Genomic DNA, 23,191 nt, shown 5'->3' on the forward strand with positions numbered 1-23,191 from the left:
CTGCATTCGCATGCAGTAACCATCCCCTCTGTATGGGGAAGAAAGATCGCTACTGTGATCATTCATGATCATTCAGATTCGCTGTTTCTCGGCTGTTTACACTGGGCAACGTGCTGCTGACAAACTTTAGGTGCCGAATGAAAGATGTGATTACCAGAGGAAGAAGCAGGCACTTGTTTATCGGGTGATCAGCGGCACCTATAAACAGGGCGATCATCGGGATCGAGCGTTCGTTTTTGCATGGGCTGATGATCGGCCGACTGAAGATTGATTGCGTATTTTATGTGGACATAAAGATCATTGCTTGTCGGCAGCACATTACCTCGTGCAAACGGGAAATGTGCCGCCGACATTACGCAAACTGTGCACATGAACCATCAGCAATTTTTGGCAGCTAGCACACTGACCCATTCATTTCTACAGCACCATGAACATATCCGTATTTTGTGCGTATCTGTGTGGCCATTCTGCAAATTTTAGAGCATGTCCTATATACTAGTCCGTATTTGGGGATGAGAAATGCTCTTTCTATTGATGGGAGTGAGAGAAATACAGAAGCTGTTCATATTTTGTGGATTTCTTTTTTTTCTGCTTGTTTATGGACTGCAGTGGTGTCATGTAAGAATACGGAACGTGACTGCTGCAGCCTAGCACTGTGATTGACTGCAGAGGTGACAAGCCATATACCTCTACGTCATCTGTAAACAAGCAGCGGGGACAGCCTATCATGTTGCACCGTTGGGGGACATCTCAGGTTTTTAATTATTTCAGACAACCCCTTTAAATGGTCACTTCTTATTTATACGCCAATTATTCACTTTGGATCCATGGTTCCAAACCATATAGGCTTCAACTGAATGCTGCATATTTTTCCATGGCTCTATGAGGTCTGTAGGTCCACGGATTTTAGAAACTAATCCACACTGCAGTCTAAAGGTGGATTTAGACTGGCCGACTGAGCAGCCGATTGTAGGAAAGGAAGCGTTCCTTCCCGACAGTCGGCTGCTCGTTCAGTGAAAGACCACGCGTTTACATGCAGCGATCTTCTTCACTGTATGAGGACGAGGGATCGCTATTGGGATCCCTTGTCCTCATACAGAATCATGGCTTCTGAGCAGTAGATCGTCTAAACAGCGATCTGCTGCTCAGAAGCCATGATCGGTGGTGCCTGCACGAACAACAGTATCACCCGATGAACAAGAGTTTCGCTCGTTCATCGGGTGATCGGTGACTCATTTAGACTGTTCCCGCTAATCTGGATGAATGCACCTTAAGACCAAGGTTGGGCAGAAGATCTGGTGTGCCGCAATTTATTGCCGATATACAATTTTATTCATTTATTCTGTGAGTATGACATTAAAGTGCTGCTGAAGCACATAATGTGGCACTATTTTCGCTTTATTTTAAAGTGATCGCTATTGGACTGCAGTGTGAATCAGTTTAAAAAAATCTGTGGAACTACAGATCCCATAGAGCCATGGAAAAACACGCAGCATCCAGCTGAAGTCTGAACCATGGATCAAAAGTGAAAAATTGACGTACACAAGCTTTCCCTTTTGGTTATGTGTCGGGGGCGACTCCTCTGTATCTGGACAGTGCTGGTTTTACTGGCTCCAACCGTAAGAAATAAGTGGGCGTTTTTTACATATTTTGTGTACTGTATATCAGAGTATATTCACAAGGCATTTTTGTGCCATGGAAATCCATAGCAAAAAACACCCACTCATTTACATTGAAATCCACGCTGTGGTCCACAAGGCACATTTATAAATCCATGCCACGGAAAAAGTAAAAAAAAAAAAAAAAAAAGAAAGAAAAATGCAAAAAAAAAAGAAAAACCACATGAATGTCCATTCTTGGCACCGTTTCCGCATGTAAAACCACAGCTGGAGTCCATACAACATACAGGACTCAATGAATTGGGCCAAATCTGCAGGCAGATCCTAGCCATGCAGCCTTGGATTTCAAATACACGTTGGGTTTTTCCAATGTGTATACTCGCTGTGTAAACACCCCCTAAAACTGCAGCCGCAGTTTTTCAGATGAAGTGACTTGGGTGGAGTTCTAGGACTGATTTGTACTGATGCACTGTTTGCTATTGCCTGATTGAAGGGTCAATGGGGCAGCAGCAATCCATCCATCAACACGCTAAATCTACTACGAGAACAGCAAGGTATTACTATATTTAAAATGCATTCAAAAACAGACAATTGGGATGGATTAGTAAGGGTACAGCGACGCACACCGTCCAGTTTCATCATCTACTCACCATCTGCTCCAGGGTCTGTTGTGTAGCACAAGCAACACACATTGTGCCCTCACCAAAAAACAAGCTGCAAATGAATGGCTGGCAAAATAACAGACAGAATAACGTGCGCTAAGCTGTGAGCGATTTTTACCAGGATATTCTTCTTGTGCCGTTTCTCCTTAATATGCTTGTGAGCTCCTTGGACGTTCTCGATGTGAACGGAGCAGAGCTTGCATAGATACTGGCAGTTGGAGAAGTCAGGAGATCTCTGAAAGAAGTGTGAGAAGGTGGGGGGTTGGTAAACATCCTGAGACCATTATCATGACAATAGACTCATATTAAGTGAATTGTGTTACAGTTTGGTGGCTGTATGCCTTTAAGGAATCAGCCTTTCTCCACCCCCAGCCTGACGAGGGCGATCGGTTTACACGGAGCATCTTGATAATTGTGGACTATGGCTGGAGATGTGTCCAGTGATAGGACATTAATCCCATCTTTTTAGGCCTCATGCACACGACTGTTCCGTTTTTTGCGGTCCGCAAACCGCGGATCCGCAAAAAACGGAAGCCGCCCGTGTGCCTTCCGCAATTTGCGAAACGGAACGGGCAGCCCATTGCAGACATGCCTATTCTTGTCCACAAAACAGGCAAGAATAGGACATGTTATATTTTTTTTGCGGGGACACGGAACGGAGCAACGGATGCGGACAGCACACGGAGTGCTGTCCGCATCTTTTGCGGCCCCATTGAAGTAAACGGTTCCGCACCCGAGCCGCAAAAACTGCGGCTCAGATGCGGACCCGAACTACGGTCGTGTGCATGAGGCCTTAGGGTGATGTGAAAATTGTTTTCTTGTTAGCTCCTCCGTCCTTCATAAAAATGACAACATATAGATGTTATGGACGAACGCCGATTGACTAGCTATATTATCGACCGGCGCAAAATATTAATTTCCCCAATGGTGGTGCTGTAGGGAAGGTGAACACGAATCGCCTGCTCGCTTGCTGAGGAGAGCGTTGCTATTACATACAGCGATCTCCTCCGCAGCATGGGGAGGAGTGATCGCTATGCCTCCTCTCGTCCCCATGCTGAATAGTCGTTTGACGGCGGCAGATTGTTATTAGACAGCGCGATCTGCCGCCGGAAAATCTTAATGTTTCAGCATGCTGAAAGATCTGGATTGCCCGATGGCGGCGGTAGTATTACACTGCAAGATGATCGCTAACGAGCATTCATAGCGATCATCGTGCAGAAAATCTGACCTTCTAATACACCCTCAGTCATTAACAGGCCAGAGGCAGTAAGTTTCATGATAATCCAATAGTTTTCTATATCAACATATTCAAAGGAAAAGAGGAGGGAACAAATTAAAGAATTTGTTTGTTCTGGTCGTCCATGCACGTGCTCAGGATTGGCACTTACATAAACCTCTGTGAGTCTGTGCATTAATACCATCCAGCAGGTAGGATGCATGCTCAGGGGGAAGTTCACATCACTGTTTCATTTTCTGTTCTTCTGATCCGTCGGAAGAAATAAAAAAAATATATAAAAAATAAAAAAAGATCATGTGTATCAGTTATGCACACTTGGCATCCATTTGAACCATTTCTGTCCGTTTTTTAGATGGAAAAAAAGTCTTGCATGCAGTATTTTTTTCCATCTAAAAAAAAATGCTCAGATGGAAATGGCTCAAACAGATGCCAAATGTGCATAACTGATACGCAGCATTCGTTTTTTTTCAGTTCTTCTGATGGTTCATAAGAACGGAAAATGAAATGGTGATGTGAACTCTCCCTAAGGCTCCATTCAGACGTCCGTAGTGCATTGCGGATCCGCAATACACCCGGCCGGCACCCCCATAGAACTGCCTATTCCTGTCCGCAAGAATAGGACATGCCATATTTTCTTGCAAAGCTGCACCCCGGAAGATTGGGGCCGCGCTCCGGAAATGCGGATGCGGACAGCACATAGTGTGCTCTCCGCATCCATTCCGTCCCCATAGAGAATGAATGGGTCCGCACAATTGTGGAACGGATGCAGACCACACTTGCAGACGTCTGAATGGAGCCTTAGACTGTCCAATGTCAGAACTGCCAGTCTACCATGAACACTCATGACTGTTCTGCACACACCGTGGATAACTGAAACTCTGTACCTTCTCCAAGCGGTGGATATAATCCCTCTCCAGCCGCTCTTCTGCTTGCTTGAGGCCCAGTTCTTGGTCAGCAAGACTAGAGTCCTCCTCTGTAGACGTCCTCTTTGAAGATGCCAGATCTGCGGTAGGACCGTTTCCTATTTTTTACCCCCAAAAAAAAAGTCTGACATTAATCAACTTCACTTTCAACTTTCACTTCTGCACTTAATAAACTTTACATTTCTGAAAGCAACTGAGATGTCAAAGCTGTTGGCAGATTTGAGTGGAAATTGAAAACTATAGCTGCCCATACACCATCATTTCAGTTTTTGAGTTTTCTCTGCATATATTCAACCAATGATCTAGTTATGCTCTCCATGACACCAAATTTATCCGCTACGTCATAACGGTGCCTCGATATCTACACCACACAACTACCACTAGGAGAAGTTCAGTGCGTGTGACTATGTAGAGACCATTAAACTCAGTGGGAGCTGTAAAACTGTCTGAGCGCCCCCTAGTAGTGACTAAAGGAAAGAGCCCATGGTGTGACGCAGGATGGCACAATATCGTGGTCTGTTTCTATGGTGATTACTCCACTGCTCCGCACAGGGACGGACTGAGAACTTAAAGTGGCCCTGGAAAAAAATAAAATAAAATAAAAGTGGCCAAATTTTGGCAACACAAGTAGGTGGGGTCAACAATACCATAGTGCAGGGATGGGCAAACTGCGGCTCTCCAGCTGTTGTAAAACTACAAATCCCATCATGCCCTGCTGTAGGCAGACTGGGCATACTGGGAGTTGTAGTTTTACAACAGCTGGAGAGATGCAGATTACCCATCCCTGCCATAGTGCAAAATACCATCCCAGCACAACCAAATAACACAGTGCAGCACAATATACTGCCCCAAAAGATGGCCCTCTGTGGTGGCCATTAAAAGCTACCATCTTCTGTCCTCCTCCTCCAGTTGTTTATGGAGCAGGAGGCTTAGCAGGTGAGGTGCGGGCCAGGGCAGTTAAATTTAGGACATGTGCATCCGCTGGCCGAGAGGAGGACTTGGGTGGCCCCCTGGGGCATCGGTCCACTGGGAAATTTCCCTGTAGAGTCTATGGCCAATCTGCCCATGGCTCTGCACCTCCTTTACTTGACCAAAAAAGTGTAGGAAGAAAACTACTGCAGGTCGCTCAGTCGCTATGTCAGTGCTCCCTCCATCCCTCTGCTGAGTCGCTGGGGGAGGGCGGCATGCTGCTGGCTTTCTGAATACCCTCCTGCCAAATCTCATGACTCCCTTGACATCGGGTGGGCACTTAATTGTGTGCCAACCAGAGGACTCTCATTTGCCACTGTCTTCTTTCCCTCCGCAATTGTTTCTTCCTATAGAGCACATACAGCTGGTAACCCCCGTCACCCTCGGTCACTACTATTACACTAGATCGGTATTTCGTAATTTTATTATCCAGATATTATTGCACTATTTGGTAGCCATTTTGGATACACAATGCAGTTACCAATTTCCTGTATTCTTGCTGGAATTTGAACAAAACGCTGTAACTAAGGCTATGTTCACACATTTGGCCACGTTGGAGTGAACCCGGTCGGCATGGCTCTGAAGATAGCGTGAATGGAGATTAAAACAGCGTTTTTATAAAGTGTGCTGCAACCGATGGAGGAATGAAACACATGATTATGAAAACACTGGGGGCTACTGTAAGGTAACGATGCCGGTTTTATATGTGTTTTGGGGGTGACAGGTTTCCTTTAAATTCCCCAGACTTCTATCTTAAAGTGAACACTAGATGGCGATATTACTGTACCCTCTTAATGGCCCTTGAAGCAAAGCATGGGATATATCGCGGTGCTTTTTGTCAGGTTCAATCATCTCTCGGGAGACCGTTCGCTTCTTTCCATCCGCCGGCTTGTTTACAGGATAATTCCCAATATCATAGCAGTTATTGCACCAGTCACAGGGTTATTTCCATTATAAAACATTGAGAGGAAAAAATGGCTTTGTGTTCAATGGAGAAACCACATAGACAAGCAGAGCAGAAAAATAAACAGCGGTAAAAGCTTATCATATGATGGATTAGAGCATAAAGAGGTAATAGAAAAGGGATGCCCCCAGAGCTGCTGCAACTAAACATTACATAGGGAATAAAATCAAATCTAAGAGGACATTCCCTTTAAAAAGTGTCACCAATAGTCTTGTATCTGTTGTATAATGTGCTGTAAGGGCAGGCATGTCCATAGGATTTACATTGGGTAAACCTGCCCTTTTTGGTGGGGGTCTTGATTTCTCCTTGAAGGCAGATGTTGGGGGTGGGCCAGGCTGTAGGACCTCAACATGCCCACTCCTTTGTTGTCAAAGAGGGATAAGCCACCGCCAGATGTCTCTGGCTGCACCTTACTCTCCCCCCCCCCCCCCCATTGAGAGCACACGCATGCTTGGCCGAGCTGAGCAAGTATCTAATACCTGATGGCCGAACACATAGTTATGTAAGGGGTATGGCGTTTTTACTGGTCAGGGAGGTCAGAAGAAAAATTCCAGTATCCAAGAGGAAACAGTCAGCAAAAGCGCCTGCTGACAGGTAAACCCACAACCAAAGACTGGGGAGTGATGGAAAACTAATTATTTTCTGACTGTTTCTCAGGCTGTGCCCTGTATCTGCTCAACATGATGTCAGTATCCTCTGATGAGGACACACTCCCATCATGAGAAGCAGGTTCTTGTACCCCCATTTTCAATGCAGCAGCGGTAGGGCGAGCATACTACAGCTTCGTTGGAGTTGTGGTGGTTCCTGCTGTGACTAATTGGGAAGAGGGGGCTGACTGCCTTACTGAAGAAGATGGGGGAAGTCAAGGTGAAAGTGGCGGACACAATATTTGCTACTAGAAAAGAGAAATGGGGACATTTCTGTAACTATCAAGGGAAGCTCTATTCTGTCTATTGGGGGGATAGAGGGGCAAAATATCAAATAACGTGTAAGATTATGCTTGCAAATTCCTGCTATAGTGAAGACCCAGTTCTACATTCTGGACATGTTGGTTCATTTTAGAGAAATAGTACTTTTAATCCATAAGCCAATGAGCAGTTAAGTGCACCGAGGGCGGGTCCAAGGCACTTTGTGCACCCTTGTTCCTCCTGCTTCCTCTGAAATCCCCTCCCTCTCCTACTTGTTGACAGGACCAGGTTCCTGCATAGCCATCTTGCCTGGCCCTGCCAATCAAGGAGAGAGAAGGGCTGGCAGGAGGAGGAGCAAGGGTGCACAGAGTGGCTTGGGCCCACCCTTGGTGCACTTAACTACTTATTTCAGGCATGTCCAAACTGCGGCCCTCCAGCTGTTGCAAAACTACAACTCCCAGCATGCCCTAATATCTGTAAGCTATCCAGGCATGCTGGGAGTTGTAGTTTTGCAACAGCTGGAGGGCCGCACTTTGGACATGCCTGCATTAGGTTATAGATTAAAAGTACTTTTTCAAGAATGAAACAACAGGTCACCAATTCAAAGGTATCACTATATTCAGCTGAACGGAGCATTGTGCATGGTGTAATAGTGAATTTCCCAGTGACAGATTTGAAAGAAGGGGTCCTCCAGGATTTTGATATTCATGGCTTCAGGATAGGTGATATATATCAGATCGGTGAGGGGTCTGACTCCCGGCACTCCCTCCCCCAGTTGTACGAAGAGGCCGCGACGCTCCGTGAGCACTTAGGCTTCCTCCTAGGCTACATGACGTCACGTTCATGGGTCACATGGCCTGAGCTGCAATTCCAAGCACAGCCACTATACAATGGCCGGCGCTGTGCTTGGTAAGCTGTAAGGAGGCCGTGGAGCTCACCGGAGCTCTGGTGAGCACTGCAGAAACTGAAACCGGTGATAGTCGGAGGTGCTGGGAATCAGACCCTAGCCCAGCTCATATTGATGACCAATCCTAATGATAGGTCATCAAAATAAAATCTCAGAAAACCCCTTTAAAGATATAGAATGGGGGCCATTCAATGTTGTATGAATGATTAGAAAACCCTTTATGAACTTGCTTAATATTGTAGATTCTGAGCCTGAAACATCCTTTAAATCAATGGATAGCTAACCTGCAGCTCTCCAGATGTTGTAAAACTACAAATCCCACCATGCCCTGCTGTAGGCAGTCTGGGCATGCAGGGAGTTGTAGTTTTGCAGCTGGAGAGCCTCAGGTTGGCCATCCCTTCTTTAAATGCTTCATCTCAAATAACCGACCGCCCCAGAGGTGACGGGTATGAGGCAATGAACCATATGGATTAGACTACAGTGACAACGTGCAGGCTCACCTAGTGGGCGCACTGCAGCAGATGCCTGTGGATCTCCAGGTGACCCCTCATTTACAGTCTCCGAGGCAACATTTTCTGCACCGTTATCCGGACTGTTTTCTGAAGAGCCTTTGGGATGGGCAGTGTCCTGATTCCCAGTGGACTCCCCAGCATCTTTGGATTTTGGATCACTTTGCTCCGGCTTGATAGCTCGGGGTGGTTTCTTTCCTGCTAGCAGTGGAGAAGACCTCTTGGCTTTTGAGTGACCCACGTCTTGCCCCACGTCTACCGTCCCACTAGTGCAATTAGTTGAGTTGTCGTTACAGATCTTCGAGTCTTCCGCAATTACCCCACACAGCTCCGACGACTTGCCCTTTTTGCCGATGATTGTAGAGCTGCCATTGTTTTCTTGCGCTTGTTTACTGTCCCCTCTATGCTTATGCTTCTGGTTGTTCACTACTCGCACGCCCCTGTTCTCCCCACGGCCTGTGCGGGTCAGTGGTTTCCTCGACTCGTGGTTCACAGGTTTGGAGAGTCCATCCATTATTCCGCTCTAATTTTCACACCATTGGATAAGTGTTTCTCAAGTCACCACAGCGGTTTCAGATCTCGGCGTCGGGTGAAGAGGCCGCGGCACTGCCTGGGGATGAGATCAATCACTTCATATCATCAACATCCAAAGACCACAATCATCACAATGTAGCTCTATCACATTACCCAAATACCATGATGGCGACATGCCATATAATATACTTCCTGAGAAAATCCCAAGGAATAAAAGGTTCAGGCCAATGACCACGTATTAAGGGTATATTCACATATGCGTTGGCGAGGGGCAGACTACTGGAGCGACTGAATCCGGTATAGCTGGGCACCGCTGGATCCCCATTCACTATAATGGGATCTGATGTCCTTCCAGCATAAATGCCTGCAATCTGCTGGGAAAAAAGTGCTGCATGCACGACTGCCAGATCACATTATAGTGAATGGGGACCCGGCGGCGCCCGGCTTTACCGGATATGGTATCTGCCGATGTTCCCCATCACATACGTGAACGTAGCCCTAGGGCAGTGGTGGCGAACCTATGGCACGGGTGCCAGAGGCGGCACTCGGAGCCCTCTCTGTGGGCACCCACACCCTGGAAAAAGTCTGAGTGTACCAATATGCCTTAGACCTTTCCTGCCATTCATCAGCGCCGGGCGCACCATGAAGAGCACAGGCAGCGCACTGAATGTAGACAGGCTATTATAGCTACTACATGATAAAGTATATGAAAGGTATACTATATTGAACTGTAGGATTCAGGTTAACTTGCCACGTTGGCACTTTGCGATAAATAAGGGGGTTTTGGGGTTGCGGTTTGGGCACTCGGTCTCTAAAAGGTTCGCCATCACTGCCCTAGGGCATTGCTTACATTAGCAGAGCCTAATGTAGGGTTTAAAGGGCTTGTCCTATTAAGACAACGTATCCCGTATCCACAGCATGTGAGAAGTGTCTGATGGATGGGGGTCCAACCCCTAAGAAGCCCTGCCGATCACGAGCGGAGCAGTGTGAACAGGAGCAGTGGTCATGCATGCGTTTCCGCCTTTCCGTTCAGTTCTGTGGGGCTGCCGGAGATAGCCGACTGCTTGTATGCGGCTATCTCCAGCAGGCCCATAGAAGTGAATGGAGTGTGTGTCGGGGAGCACGGGCCCCCAGTCTCGTGATTGGCAGGGGCCCCAGCTCACAAGACTTCTGCCAGATATCCTCTATTCTGTGGATAGCGGATAAATTGTATTAAAGGGGTTGTCCGGGCTTTTTGTATAATGATGACCTATCCTCAGGGTAGGTCATCAATATCAGATTCTTGGGGGAAGGGGAGGGCGACTTCCAGCTTAAAGAGAAGGCCGCACACCGTTCCAGCGCTGCCTTGTCTTCCTTGTTTACCTGCTCGCTGTGGCAATTACAAGTAAGTCGTCCCATTCACTTCCATGGGACGGCTCCCTCCTATACACTTAAACAGGAAGGAGCCCTCCTATTGAAGTGAATGGGATGGCCGAGATGTCATTACACCTGCTCACCTTTGCGGTTGCGACGGCGAGCAGGTACAAGCACTGCTTTCCCACCAAACAGCTGATTGGCAGGGGTGCCGGACCCCCGCCGATCTGATATCGATGACGTATCCTAAAGATAGGTCATCAATATAGAAAAAAGCCCGGAGAACCCCTTTAATGGGACAAAGTCCCTAAGATGAGCTGGCTTTCAATAAAATCTTCTCACAACTGTTTTAGCCTCTTATTCCTTTTCCCTCCAAGGGGTGGGCGAATGAGCAGGAAAGGGGCATGGATTAAAAGACGACAATATGCACCAAAACTGCAAAACCTATGGGCTACATTTACTAATGTCGGTGCACCTCGACACAAATATGCACCAAATATGGCAGGATTCGGGGCACCTAGTTCTTGAGATGCGCCTAAGATGCGTCATTGTGCTCCAAAACTACAAGATAACGTGGGCCAACCAATAGTTGGTATAGGGCCAGGCAAAGGCGTCCCTCCCTGCACCACATGTATCAGCAGCCCGGACCCCTGTGATAAATCAGGTCTACACAGCCGGTCTAAGCCAACGCCATCTGCAGGAGTAGTAAACCTGCCCCACTGGCACAAGGTAAGCCCACCAGGAGGGGGTGTATAGCGCATCAAACCCAGCTTGAGCCACTACGATGAATCTGATGCATTTTCAAGTCTAAATCTGCGCTGCCTAAATGGTGGTTAGGAAGAGTAAAATCTGCCCCAAATCACTAAAATTAGAACTAAAATCACAAAAGCAGCTGCTGCGAGAAAGGCCTGTAGATTTAAAATAATCCTGCACGAAGCGATAAAAGTCCGTCATCAGGATCAACCCCGAGCCATCAGGTGGCTGTGCGCACATCAAAACAGCTGCACGTCTGCCGGAGGGGGCGACCTCTCTGCCGAGCCTACGCTCTCTGGCCTCTCTACACAAACACAGCAACAGGGCGGCCATTCATCCGCTCCGCGGCCACGAGTTACAGAGAGGTCACACAACTTCTGCAGCGCCCGAGCGGCGGAGAAACAGCTGCTAGAAGAGGTGGACAAAAGAGTGGTCCATCCCACGGACAAGTATAGGACGCGTTCCATCTATATGCCTAACGGACGCGGAAAGCACACAGATCACCCAGGTCCTTTCCACATCCGTATGTCCATTCCACAAAAAGGTAGAACATGTCCACGAAATGCGGACCACAGACCCATTGTAAACAATGGGTCCAAAAGGAAAATGCTCATGGATCACATCTAGATTCTGCGGATCTGCAATTTTCAGACCAGACCATGAGGCCTTAATCTATGGGCGACTTTAGCTAAGGGCTCATTCACACGACCGTATGTATTTTGCGGTCCGCAAAAATCTGATCCACAAAAAAATAAAAAAATACGTATGACATCCGTGTGCATTCTGTATTTTGCTGAACGGAACAGTCCTATCCTTGTCCGTAATGCGGACAATAATAGGACATGTTCTATTTTTTTTTTAAACGGAAATACGGAAATAAAAAAATACACACGGGGTACCTTCAGTTTTTTTTGCGGACAAGAATAGGACATGCTCTATTTTTTTGCAGGGCTGCGGTACGGAAGTGCGGATGCGGACAGCACACTGTGTGCTGTCCGCATCCGCACTTCCGTTCTGCGGCCCCATTGAAAATGAATGGGTCCGGATCCGTTCCGCAATTTTTCGGAACAGTGCGGACCCATTCATACGGACGTGTGAATGGACCCATAGGGCTCGCTCACACGAGTGGATGCCGTGCTGGTAATCCGCTGCATGAAAGAGAGCCAAGCCCCCCTCCGGACAGCAGAGACACGGAGCATTAACATGATTGATACTGCTCTTTGCCTCTGTGATCTTTTTACTACAAAATCACGGTGACAACTTTATCTCACTGTGATGTTGTAGTAAAAAGATCACAGAGAGGCAGAGAGCAGTATCAGTCATGTTATGCTCCGTGTCTCTGCTGTCCGGAGTGGGGCTTGGTTTTCTTTCACGCAGCCGATTACCCGCACACCATCCGCTCGTGTGAAAGAGCCCTTAGGCTCTTTCACACGAGCAAAAAACACGGATCACGTCCGTGTGCATTTCGTATTTTGTGGAACGGAACAACTGGCCCCAAATAGAACGGTCCTATCCTTGTCCGTAATGTGGACAATAATAGGACATGTTCTATTTTTTTGTGGAAGGGAAATATGGACATACGGAAACGAAATGCACATGGAGTAACTTCCGTTTTTTGTTTTTTTTTTGCGGACCCATTGCGGAACGGACACGGAAAGAAAATACGCTTGTGTGCATGAGCCCTTACTGTGAGGGAGAGGTCAGCAACCAAAAGAAAATCACAAGGTGAAAAAACCCACAAACAAAACGTTGTCAGTGTGAAAGGAAAAACGTAGCCTTAGGCCACTTTCACACGAGCGAGTTTTCTGCGCGGGTGCAATGCGTGACGTGAACGCATAGCACCCGCACTGAATCCTGACCCATTCATTACAATGGGTCTATGTACATGAGCGTTTTTTTTTTTTTTACACATCAGTTCAGCATGTTCTTTAGGGAGCATTCACACGAACGTGTTTTTCTTCCGCGTCCGTTCCGCAATTTTGACGGACAATGCACGGACCCATTCATTTCTATGGGTCCGTGAAAATTGCGGTATGCCTTTTATTCTCATCCGTGTGCTGTCCGTTCCGTGTGTCCGTTCCGTGTGTTTTAGAACATGTCCTATACTTGGCCGCAAATCGCGGTCCATGGCCCCATAGAAAGTCATTGGGTCCGTGAAAAACGGATAGCACACGGAAATGCATCCGTGTGTCATCCGTTTTTAACGGACCCTTGGACTGAAAACATTCTAGGAAACCCCATTTCATTACCCATCCGTTTTTTTTGCGGACCGTGAATAACGGATGACACACGGAAGCACCACGTCCGTATTATACGGACTTGCGGAACGGAAAAGGAAAGATAACTGAAGACATACGGAACACACGGATCCGTGATTTACGGACCGCAAAACCAACACGGTCGTGTGAATGCTCCCTAATTCTGCGTTTTTCACTGATGGTTGCTAGGAGATGTTGTTTGTAAACCTTCAATTTTTTTATCATGCGCGTGAAAAAAACGTATCCAAACGCATTGCACCCGCGCAGAAAAAACTGAACGCAATTGCAGACAAAACTGACCGAACTTGCTTGCAAAATGGTCCGAGTTCCACTGAACGCACCCTGAACAGTAAACACATCGGGACCTAATCCGTCACGCTCGTGTGAAAGAGGGATTAGGAAACATTTAGGTCACATTTGCGGATGCGGATCTGGCAGGCTGTTCTGGCAGAGGGCAGCCTGACAGATTTTGACGTATTCTACAGCTCACCACTAGATCCTCATTGACTATAATAGGGTCCGGCATTGATCCGCCTGCTTTTCAGCATAAATACCGGGATTCTATAAGGCCTCATGCAACGACCGTATGTATTTTGCGGTCCGTAATAAACGGATCCGCAAAAAATACGTCCGTGTGCATTCCATATTTTGCAAAACGGAACAGCTGGCGCCAAATAGAACAGTCCTATCCTTGTCCGTAATGCGGACAATAATAGGAAATGTTCAATTCTTTTGCGGAACGGACATACGGAAAGCACACAGAATTACTTACTTTTTTTTTGCGGACCCACTGAAATGAATTGTTCAGTGTAAAATCCACAAAAAAAAAAAAAACAACGGAACGGAACGGACACAGAAAGAAAATACGTTCATGTGCATGAGGCCTTGAGTTAGTTATACCAGCAGTCAAGCCAGGACACATCTGGAACAGGGACGTTCCGATCCGGGCAAATACGATTACTTATTGAGTCCACTTTCACCCTTGGAGGTAACGTAACTGTTCCCAAATTTGCATCTGCAACACAATGCACTAAAATGAAGCTGAAAATACGAAATAAAGTCAAATACGAGGACAAGCGGCACATACGGTACAGTATGGAAAACATTCCTGAGAAATCGACATGGCCCTCAAAATCAAATTCTCCAGGACAGTCGGTGACACTCTTTTTCAGATTGGCTGCTGTACCCGTCACGGCCGGTAACCACGGTGGAAAAACACTGTGTCACACACACAACCTCCTCTACAGATGGTGACACCTCACGTGACAGAAGTGAAACTCAACTCTCCGAACTGCAGACTACGCGAAAGCTCCGAGCTTCCTGAATCTGCAGCCGAGGCCAATGAGGATTTGGCTGCAACCTGTCGTCAATCTGAAGAGAAGATCCCAGCAATTTCACAGCATAAGACCCTGTGCACACAGTCTGCAAATCCATGCAACACGGATACCAACGGTGTGCGTCCTGCATTTTCCCAATCTGCATGTCCAGCCCTGTGTTAAAGGGCATCTGTCAGCAGTTTTGTACCTATGACACTGTCTGACCTGTTCCATGTGCACTTGGCAGCTGAAGGCATCTGTGTTGGTCCCAAGTTCATATGTGACCGCACTGCTGAGAAAAATGAGATTTTAATATATGCAAATGAGCCTCTAGGAGCAACGGGGGCGTTACTGTTAGGCCTAGTTCACACGAACGTATGGCTTTTATAGTTTTTTGCGGTCCGTTTTTGAGTTCCGTTGTGTTTCCGTTTCCTTTCCGTTTTTCCGTATGCCATGTACAGTATACAGTAATCACATAGAAAAAATTGGGCTGGGCATAACATTTTCAATAGATGGTTCCGAAAAAAACTGATGGATACGGATGCATTTCCGTTTTTTTTTTGCGGACCCATTGACTTGAATGGAGCCACGGAACGTGATTTGCGGCCAAATATAGGACATGTTCTATTTTTTAACGGAACAGAAAAACGGAAATACGGAATTGGAATGCATACGGAGTACATTCAGTTTTTTTGCGGAACCATTGAAATAAATGGTTCCGTATACGGGACACAAAAAAACGGCCCGTACACTCATAAAAAAAACGTTTGTGTGAACTATGCCTTACACCTAGCTCTGCTTTTTCTGCAACTGCCGCGCCTTCTGCACTGCCTGGTACTGTCAACAACAGTGCAGAGGACACAGCAGTCGCAGAGAGAGCAGAGCCACTAGGTGTAACGGTAATGCCCCCGTTGAATCTAGAGGCTCATTTACATTGATTTCTATGGGACTTTCGAAAATAGCCTAGCCAGCGGTCCCATACAGGTGAACAGAGCATTAGCCGTGCTTGCGCGGCGCACTCTCCATTTCTATGGGACTTCCGAAAATGGCCGCGCACACTCTCTCTGCTGTTTTCAGAGCTCCTATGTCGTGCTCTCCTTTACTTTGGGGGCCCCGTTGTAGACATATGTGGGACCCGCACCTACCTGACATTGGTGGCCTGTACTAGAGATATGTCACCAATGTCTGATGTGGCAACCCCTTTAAGATGCTGCCTGCAGCTCAGGCACCAGGTTCAACGTGAGAGGTTCCCGTTAAGAGATGTTGCCATTGTGTATGGGACCGACAGGATCCACGACATCATATATCCCAAAGTTTAACAAGCTGCTGAAGATCGGGGGTAAACCTGACAACTACATGGCGGATCGGGGAAAACCTGACAACTACATGGCGGATCGGGGAAAACCTGACAACTACATGGCGGATCGGGGTAAACCTGACAACTACATGGCGGATCGGGGTAAACCTGACAACTACATGGCGGATCGGGGTAAACCTGACAACTACATGGCGGATCGGGGTAAACCTGACAACTACATGGCGGATCGGGGTAAACCTGACAACTACATGGCGGATCGGGGTAAACCTGACAACTACATGGCGGATCGGGGTAAACCTGACAACTACATGGCGGATCGGGGTAAACCTGACAACTACATGGCAGCATTAGACCTGGACCTCAGTGGAAATCTCACTGGACTTTAATGGTAACAGATTTCGCTGTGATTCCCGCCACCTCGGCTGATTGTCCCAGTCACTGGTCACACGAATGGTGGCGGCTCACACGGGGCCAGTCTAGGTGTCACAGTGTCACCCGCCATCTAGTACACACTGTATACAGATCAATAACCATCCCAGAGAGGAATGAAGAAGCCAAGAGGCAGCACAGAGGACACACCAGCCAGGACCTGGACTGACAGCACATCAGCAGTGACGTCACAGAAAGAATGTAAACACGGTGACGTCATAAACACACCCCTGACCCACGCACAGAATGCACGCTACTCCTCTCCGGTACGTCAGGCCTCAGTCACACACACGGACACCACCTCCAGGCCGCCCCCGGGATCCCCTCCGACCCTCTCCTGACACACAGTCCGGACCCGGGCGAGGAAGGACGCCGGGGTCACCTACCTGAGGTCCTGGCTCCGAGCGGCGTCCAGAGGCCCCGGCGGGGATACTCGGACGTGTGCGGCTCTCACACCCAAGGTCGCCGCGGGGGGAGCGCCATGTTCGGCTCCTAGCACTGTGCAGGCCCCGAACACACAGCTCAGACCGCCGCCATGTCCAGCGCGCACTGCATTGTGGGGCGGGGGCGGGGCCCGGCCTGTCACTGAGGGGGAGTGTCAGCGAGGTGCGGGGCTGTCAGAGCGGTCACTGGGGGGGCTGAGGAGGAGGGTGCGGGGCTGTCAGAGCGGTCACTGGGGGGCTGAGGAGGAGGGTGCGGGGCTGTCAGAGCGGTCACTGGGGGGCTGAGGAGGAGGGTGCGGGGCTGTCAGAGCGGTCACTGGGGGGGGGCTGTCAGAGCGGTCACTGGGGGGGGGCTGAGGAGGAGGGTGCGGGGCTGTTAGAGCGGTCACTGGGGGGCTGAGGAGGAGGGTGCGGGGCTGTCAGAGCGGTCACTGGGGGGCTGAGGAGGAGGGTGCGGGGCTGTCAGAGCGGTCACTGGGGGGCTGAGGAGGAGGGTGCGGGGCTGTCAGAGCGGTCACTGGGGGGCTGAGGAGGAGGGTGCGGGGCTGTCAGAGCGGTCACTGGGGGGGCTGAGGAGGAGGGTGCGGGGCTGTCAGAGCGGTCACTGGGGGGGCTGAGGAGGAGGGTGCGGTGCTGTCAGAGCAGTCACTGGGGGGCTGAGGAAGAGGGTGCGGGGCTGTCAGATCGGTCACTGGGGGGGCTGAGGAGGAGGGTGCGGTGCTGTCAGAGCGGTCACTGGGGGGGCTGAGGAGGAGGGTGCGGGACTGTCAGAACGGTCACTGGGGGGGCTGAGGAGGAGGGTGCGGGGCTGTCAGAGCAGTCACTGGGGGGGCTGAGGAGGAGGGTGCGGGGCTGTCAGAGCGGTCACTGGGGGGGGGCTGAGGAGGAGGGTGCGGGGCTGTCAGAGCGGTCACTGGGGGGCTGAGGAGGAGAGTGGGGGGGCTGAGGAGGAGGGTGCGGGGCTGTCAGAGCGGTCACTGATGGGGGCTATGGAGGAGGGTGCGGGGCTGTCAGAGCGGTCACTGGGGGGCTGAGGAGGAGGGTGCGGAGCTGTCAGAGCGGTCACTGATGGGGGCTATGGAGGAGGGTGCGGGGCTGTCAGAGCGGTCACTGGGGGGCTGAGGAGGAGGGTGCGGAGCTGTCAGAGCGGTCACTGTGTGGCTGAGGAGGAGGGTGCGGAGCTGAGGAGGAGAGTGGGGGGCTGTCAGAGCGGTCACTGGGGGGCTGTCAGAGCGGTCACTGTGTGGCTGAGGAGGAGGGTGCGGGGCTGTCAGAGCGGTCACTGAGGGTGAGTGTCACCGAGGTGCGGGGCTGTCAGAGAGGTCACTGGGGGGGCTGAGGAGGAGGGTGCGGGGCTGTCAGAGCGGTCACTGGGGGGGCTGAGGTGGAGGGTGCGGGGCTGTCAGAGCGGTCACTGATGAAGGCTGAGGAGGAGGGTGCGGGGCTGTCAGAGCGGTCACTGTGTGGCTGAGGAGGAGGGTGCGGGGCTGTCAGAGCGGTCACTGATGAAGGCTGAGGAGGAGGGTGCGGGGCTGTCAGAGCGGTCACTGTGTGGCTGAGGAGGAGGGTGCGGGGCTGTCAGAGCGGTCACTGGGGGGGCTGAGGAGGAGGGTGCGGGGCTGTCAGAGCGGTCACTGGGGGGGCTGAGGAGGAGGGTGCGGTGCTGTCAGAGCAGTCACTGGGGGGCTGAGGAAGAGGGTGCGGGGCTGTCAGATCGGTCACTGGGGGGGCTGAGGAGGAGGGTGCGGTGCTGTCAGAGCGGTCACTGGGGGGGCTGAGGAGGAGGGTGCGGGACTGTCAGAACGGTCACTGGGGGGGCTGAGGAGGAGGGTGCGGGGCTGTCAGAGCAGTCACTGGGGGGGCTGAGGAGGAGGGTGCGGGGCTGTCAGAGCGGTCACTGGGGGGGGGCTGAGGAGGAGGGTGCGGGGCTGTCAGAGCGGTCACTGGGGGGCTGAGGAGGAGAGTGGGGGGGCTGAGGAGGAGGGTGCGGGGCTGTCAGAGCGGTCACTGATGGGGGCTATGGAGGAGGGTGCGGGGCTGTCAGAGCGGTCACTGGGGGGCTGAGGAGGAGGGTGCGGAGCTGTCAGAGCGGTCACTGATGGGGGCTATGGAGGAGGGTGCGGGGCTGTCAGAGCGGTCACTGGGGGGCTGAGGAGGAGGGTGCGGAGCTGTCAGAGCGGTCACTGTGTGGCTGAGGAGGAGGGTGCGGAGCTGAGGAGGAGAGTGGGGGGCTGTCAGAGCGGTCACTGGGGGGCTGTCAGAGCGGTCACTGTGTGGCTGAGGAGGAGGGTGCGGGGCTGTCAGAGCGGTCACTGAGGGTGAGTGTCACCGAGGTGCGGGGCTGTCAGAGAGGTCACTGGGGGGGCTGAGGAGGAGGGTGCGGGGCTGTCAGAGCGGTCACTGGGGGGGCTGAGGTGGAGGGTGCGGGGCTGTCAGAGCGGTCACTGATGAAGGCTGAGGAGGAGGGTGCGGGGCTGTCAGAGCGGTCACTGTGTGGCTGAGGAGGAGGGTGCGGGGCTGTCAGAGCGGTCACTGATGAAGGCTGAGGAGGAGGGTGCGGGGCTGTCAGAGCGGTCACTGTGTGGCTGAGGAGGAGGGTGCGGGGCTGTCAGAGCGGTCACTGAGGGTGGGTGTCACCGAGGTGCGGGGCTGTCAGAGCGGTCACTGGGGGGCTGAGGAGGAGGGTGCGGGGCTGTCAGAGCGGTCACTGTGTGGCTGAGGAGGAGGGTGCGGGCTGTCAGCGGTCACTGGGGGGGCTGAGGAGGAGGGTGCGGGGCTGTCAGAGCGGTCACTGGGGGGGCTGAGGAGGAGGGTGGGGGGCTGAGGAGGAGGGTGCGGGGCTGTCAGAGCGGTCACTGGGGGGGGCTGAGGAGGAGGGTGCGGGGCTGAGGAGGAGAGTGGGGGGCTGTCAGAGCGGTTACTGGGGGGCTGAGGAGGAGGGTGCGGGGCTGTCAGAGCGGTCACTGGGGGGCTGAGGAGGAGGGTGCGGGGCTGTCAGAGCGGTCACTGGGGGGCTGAGGAGGAGGGTGCGGGGCTGTCAAAACGGTCACTGGGGGGCTGAGGAGGAGGGTGCGGGGCTGTCAGAGCGGTCACTGGGGGTCTGAGGAGGAGGGTGGGGGGCTGTCAGAGCGGTCACTGGGGGGACTCAGGAGGAGGGTGCGGGGCTGTCAGAGCGGTCACTGGGGGGGGCTGAGGAGGAGGGTGCGGGGCTGTCAGATCGGTCTCTGGGGGGCTGAGGAGGTGCGGGGTCAGTAGTCAGGAGGGCGGGGAGAACGACTTCGGTCTGTGAAACACTGATCTGCAAAAAAAAAACGGATGACATCCGTATTGCTAAAAAATTTCGACTAGAACCTTCAGAATCACAGGTGCATATCCATGAAGCAAACATAATTACAAAAAACAAAATGGCTGCACACAGTTATATATACAAACAATAGAGCTAAGAAATGGGGGTCATTCCAGATAAAAGTGGTACAATACCGACTATAAATGAGTAATGGAAGTTCTAAGCGCACGTATATATAAGGCTACTTTCACACTTGCATTCGGGGCTCCGCTTGTGAGTTCCGTTTGAAGGCTCTCACAAGCGGCCCCGAACGGATCCGTCCAGCCCTAATGCATTCTGAGTGGACGCGGATCCGCTCAGAATGCATCAGTCTGGCACCGTCTGTCCTCCGCTCAGCAGCGTTCGGGTGTCCGTCTGGCCGTGCGGAGGCAAACGGATCCGTCCAGACTTATAATGTAAGTCAATGGGGACGGATCCGTTTGAAGTTGACACAATATGGCTCAATTTTAGATCCGTCCCCCATTGACTTTCAATGTAAAGTCAAAACGGATCCGTTTGCACTATCATGAACAAAAAAAAACAAAAAAAATTATTTAATTTTTTTTTGTTCATGGTAATGCAAACGGATCCGTTCTGAACGGATCTAAGCGTTTGCATTATAGGTGCGGATCCGTCTGTGCAGACACCAGACGGATCCGCTCCGAACGCAAGTGTGAAAGTAGCCTAACTGTGTGCAGCCATTTAGTTTTTTGTAATTATGTTTGCTTCATGGATATGCACCTGTGATTCTTAAGGTTTTAGTCTAAATTTTCTTGCAATACATTGAGGGTAGCGCCTCTTTTAGACTGAACTCGCCCATCTACCTGGGACTTCTGAGCAGAGTACGTTTGTAGCTGGTTCCTACACTGCCCTGAATATTGGAGGCTTAAGTAAGTCCAAAGTGAGGCAGTATATTTAGTGTTAGGGAAGCCACCTTGACGCCTGGTAGATGGGCCCGACACGTATGTGCGCTAAGAGCTTTCATTACTCATTTATAGTCGGTATTGTACTACTTATCTAGAATGACCCCCATTTCTTAGCTCTATTGTTTGTATATATAACGGTGTGCAGCCATTTGCATCCGTATTGCGTCCGTTTATTTTTGGTGGCTCATTGTTAGGCCTCATGCACACCACCGTTCTGCAATTTGCGGAGCGGCACGGACAGCCTTTAATGTAAATGCCTATTCTTGTCCGCAAAGCGCGGACAAGAATATGACAGGTTATATTTTTTTTTGCGGGGCCACAGAACGGAGCAACGGATGCGGACAGCACACGGAGTGCTGTCCACATCTTTTGCAGCCCCATTGAAGTGAATGGGTCCACATCCGAGCGGCCAAAACTGCGGCTCGGATGCAGACCAATACAACAGCCGTGTGCATGAGGCCTAAGGGTCCATTCACACGTCCACAATTTGCAAAACGGGTGCGGACCCATTCACTTTCAATGAGGCTGGAACGGATGCGGATCCACATTTCCGGGATCCGCATCCGCATTTCTGGGATCCGCAATTCCGCTCCCGAAAAAAATAGAACATGTCCTATTCTTGTCTGCAATTGCGGACCAGAAAAGGCATTTTCGATTATACTGTCGGCGAGGTGCGGTACGCAAATTGCGGATCGCACATTGCCGGTGTCCGTGTTTTGCAGATCCGCAAAATATGGACGTGTGAATGGACCCTAAGGCCTCTTGCAGACGACCGTATGGCTTTTTCGGTATTTCAATACGGATGACGTCTGTGTGCATTCAGTTTTTTGTGGAACGGAACAGCTGGCCCCTGATAGAACAGTCCTATCCTTGTCCGTTATGCAGACAATAATAGGACCTCTTCTATCTTTGAACGGAAATACGTAATCGGAAGGTATACGGAGTACCTTCCGTTTTTTTGCGGACCCATTGAAATGAATGGTTCCGTATACGGAACGCAAAAAGCGGAACGTAAATGGAAAAAAAAAAAGTTTGTGTGCAGGAGGCCTAAGGGTTACATAGCATCATAAATCAATATAGTTCTATGTGACCCCGTCAGTGCTGGGAGGTCAGGCCGGGAGCTGCGCTGCGGATCCGCAGCGTGACACACGCTCGTCTGCAGGGGGCCTTATAGTGAGCAGTCAATTAATAACGGAAATTAGTGTTGTATTAATTAATAGTGATTATTAGGCCTCGGATCTATGTTCAAAAGCTCGATTTGCTGAAGTCGATTCGCTAAAAAACTTTGTTTGAAATGCTGTTTCCGTGCGGCATTAGGGCTCATGCACACGACCAGCAGTGATGGCCAGTTCGCATTGTTCGCCTGCAAACATATGCGGGCTGCCATCTTTTTTCACAAGTCCGGCGAGGCACAGGTAAGCCCTTACATGTGCCTGTGCGCGAGACAGTCTGAAAACAAGTGCGGTCAGCGGGAGCAGGCAGTTCCGAGAACAGCCACCGGGGGCCTTCATCGGTCTGTTCTCGGAACTGCTTGCTCCCGCTGACCGCACTTGTTTTCAGACTGTCTCTCGCACAGGCACAGGTAAGGGCTTACCTGTGCCTCGCCGGACTTGTGAAAAAAGATAGCAGCCCACATATGTTCGCGGGCGAACAATGCGAACTGGCCATCACTGACCACCATACGGAATGAACACAGAAGGAAAATACGTTTGTGTGCATGAGCCCTTAGGGTCCATTCACACGTCAGTATTTTGTAATCCAAATTTGCGGAACGGAATGCGGACCCTTTCATTTCAATGGCCCCACAAAAAAATGCGGACAGCACTCAGTTGTTCCAT

General features: G+C 50.6%; 1 protein-coding gene across 2 annotated transcripts in view; it reads right to left on the reverse strand.

Moving 5' to 3' along the window:
- TUT4 (terminal uridylyl transferase 4) overlaps positions 1 to 23,191 on the reverse strand; it is an 86,768-nt gene that overhangs the window by 44,249 nt on the left and 19,328 nt on the right. Inside the window, exons 1-4 of one of the 2 annotated variants that reach the window (XM_044301922.1) lie at positions 17,046 to 17,220; positions 8,690 to 9,308; positions 4,403 to 4,539; positions 2,400 to 2,516 (exon numbers count right to left, since the gene is read on the reverse strand). In XM_044301922.1, coding sequence (XP_044157857.1) covers positions 2,400 to 2,516; positions 4,403 to 4,539; positions 8,690 to 9,212 — 777 coding nt within the window. In that variant the 5' untranslated portion in view covers positions 9,213 to 9,308; positions 17,046 to 17,220. Of the gene's footprint in view, positions 1 to 2,399; positions 2,517 to 4,402; positions 4,540 to 8,689; positions 9,309 to 17,045; positions 17,221 to 23,191 lie in introns of those variants that run through there. The other variant, XM_044301923.1, reaches the window with a different exon arrangement.

Source organism: Bufo gargarizans, chromosome 7 (assembly GCF_014858855.1).
Source record: "Bufo gargarizans isolate SCDJY-AF-19 chromosome 7, ASM1485885v1, whole genome shotgun sequence".
Classification (NCBI taxonomy): Eukaryota; Metazoa; Chordata; class Amphibia; order Anura; family Bufonidae; genus Bufo; species Bufo gargarizans.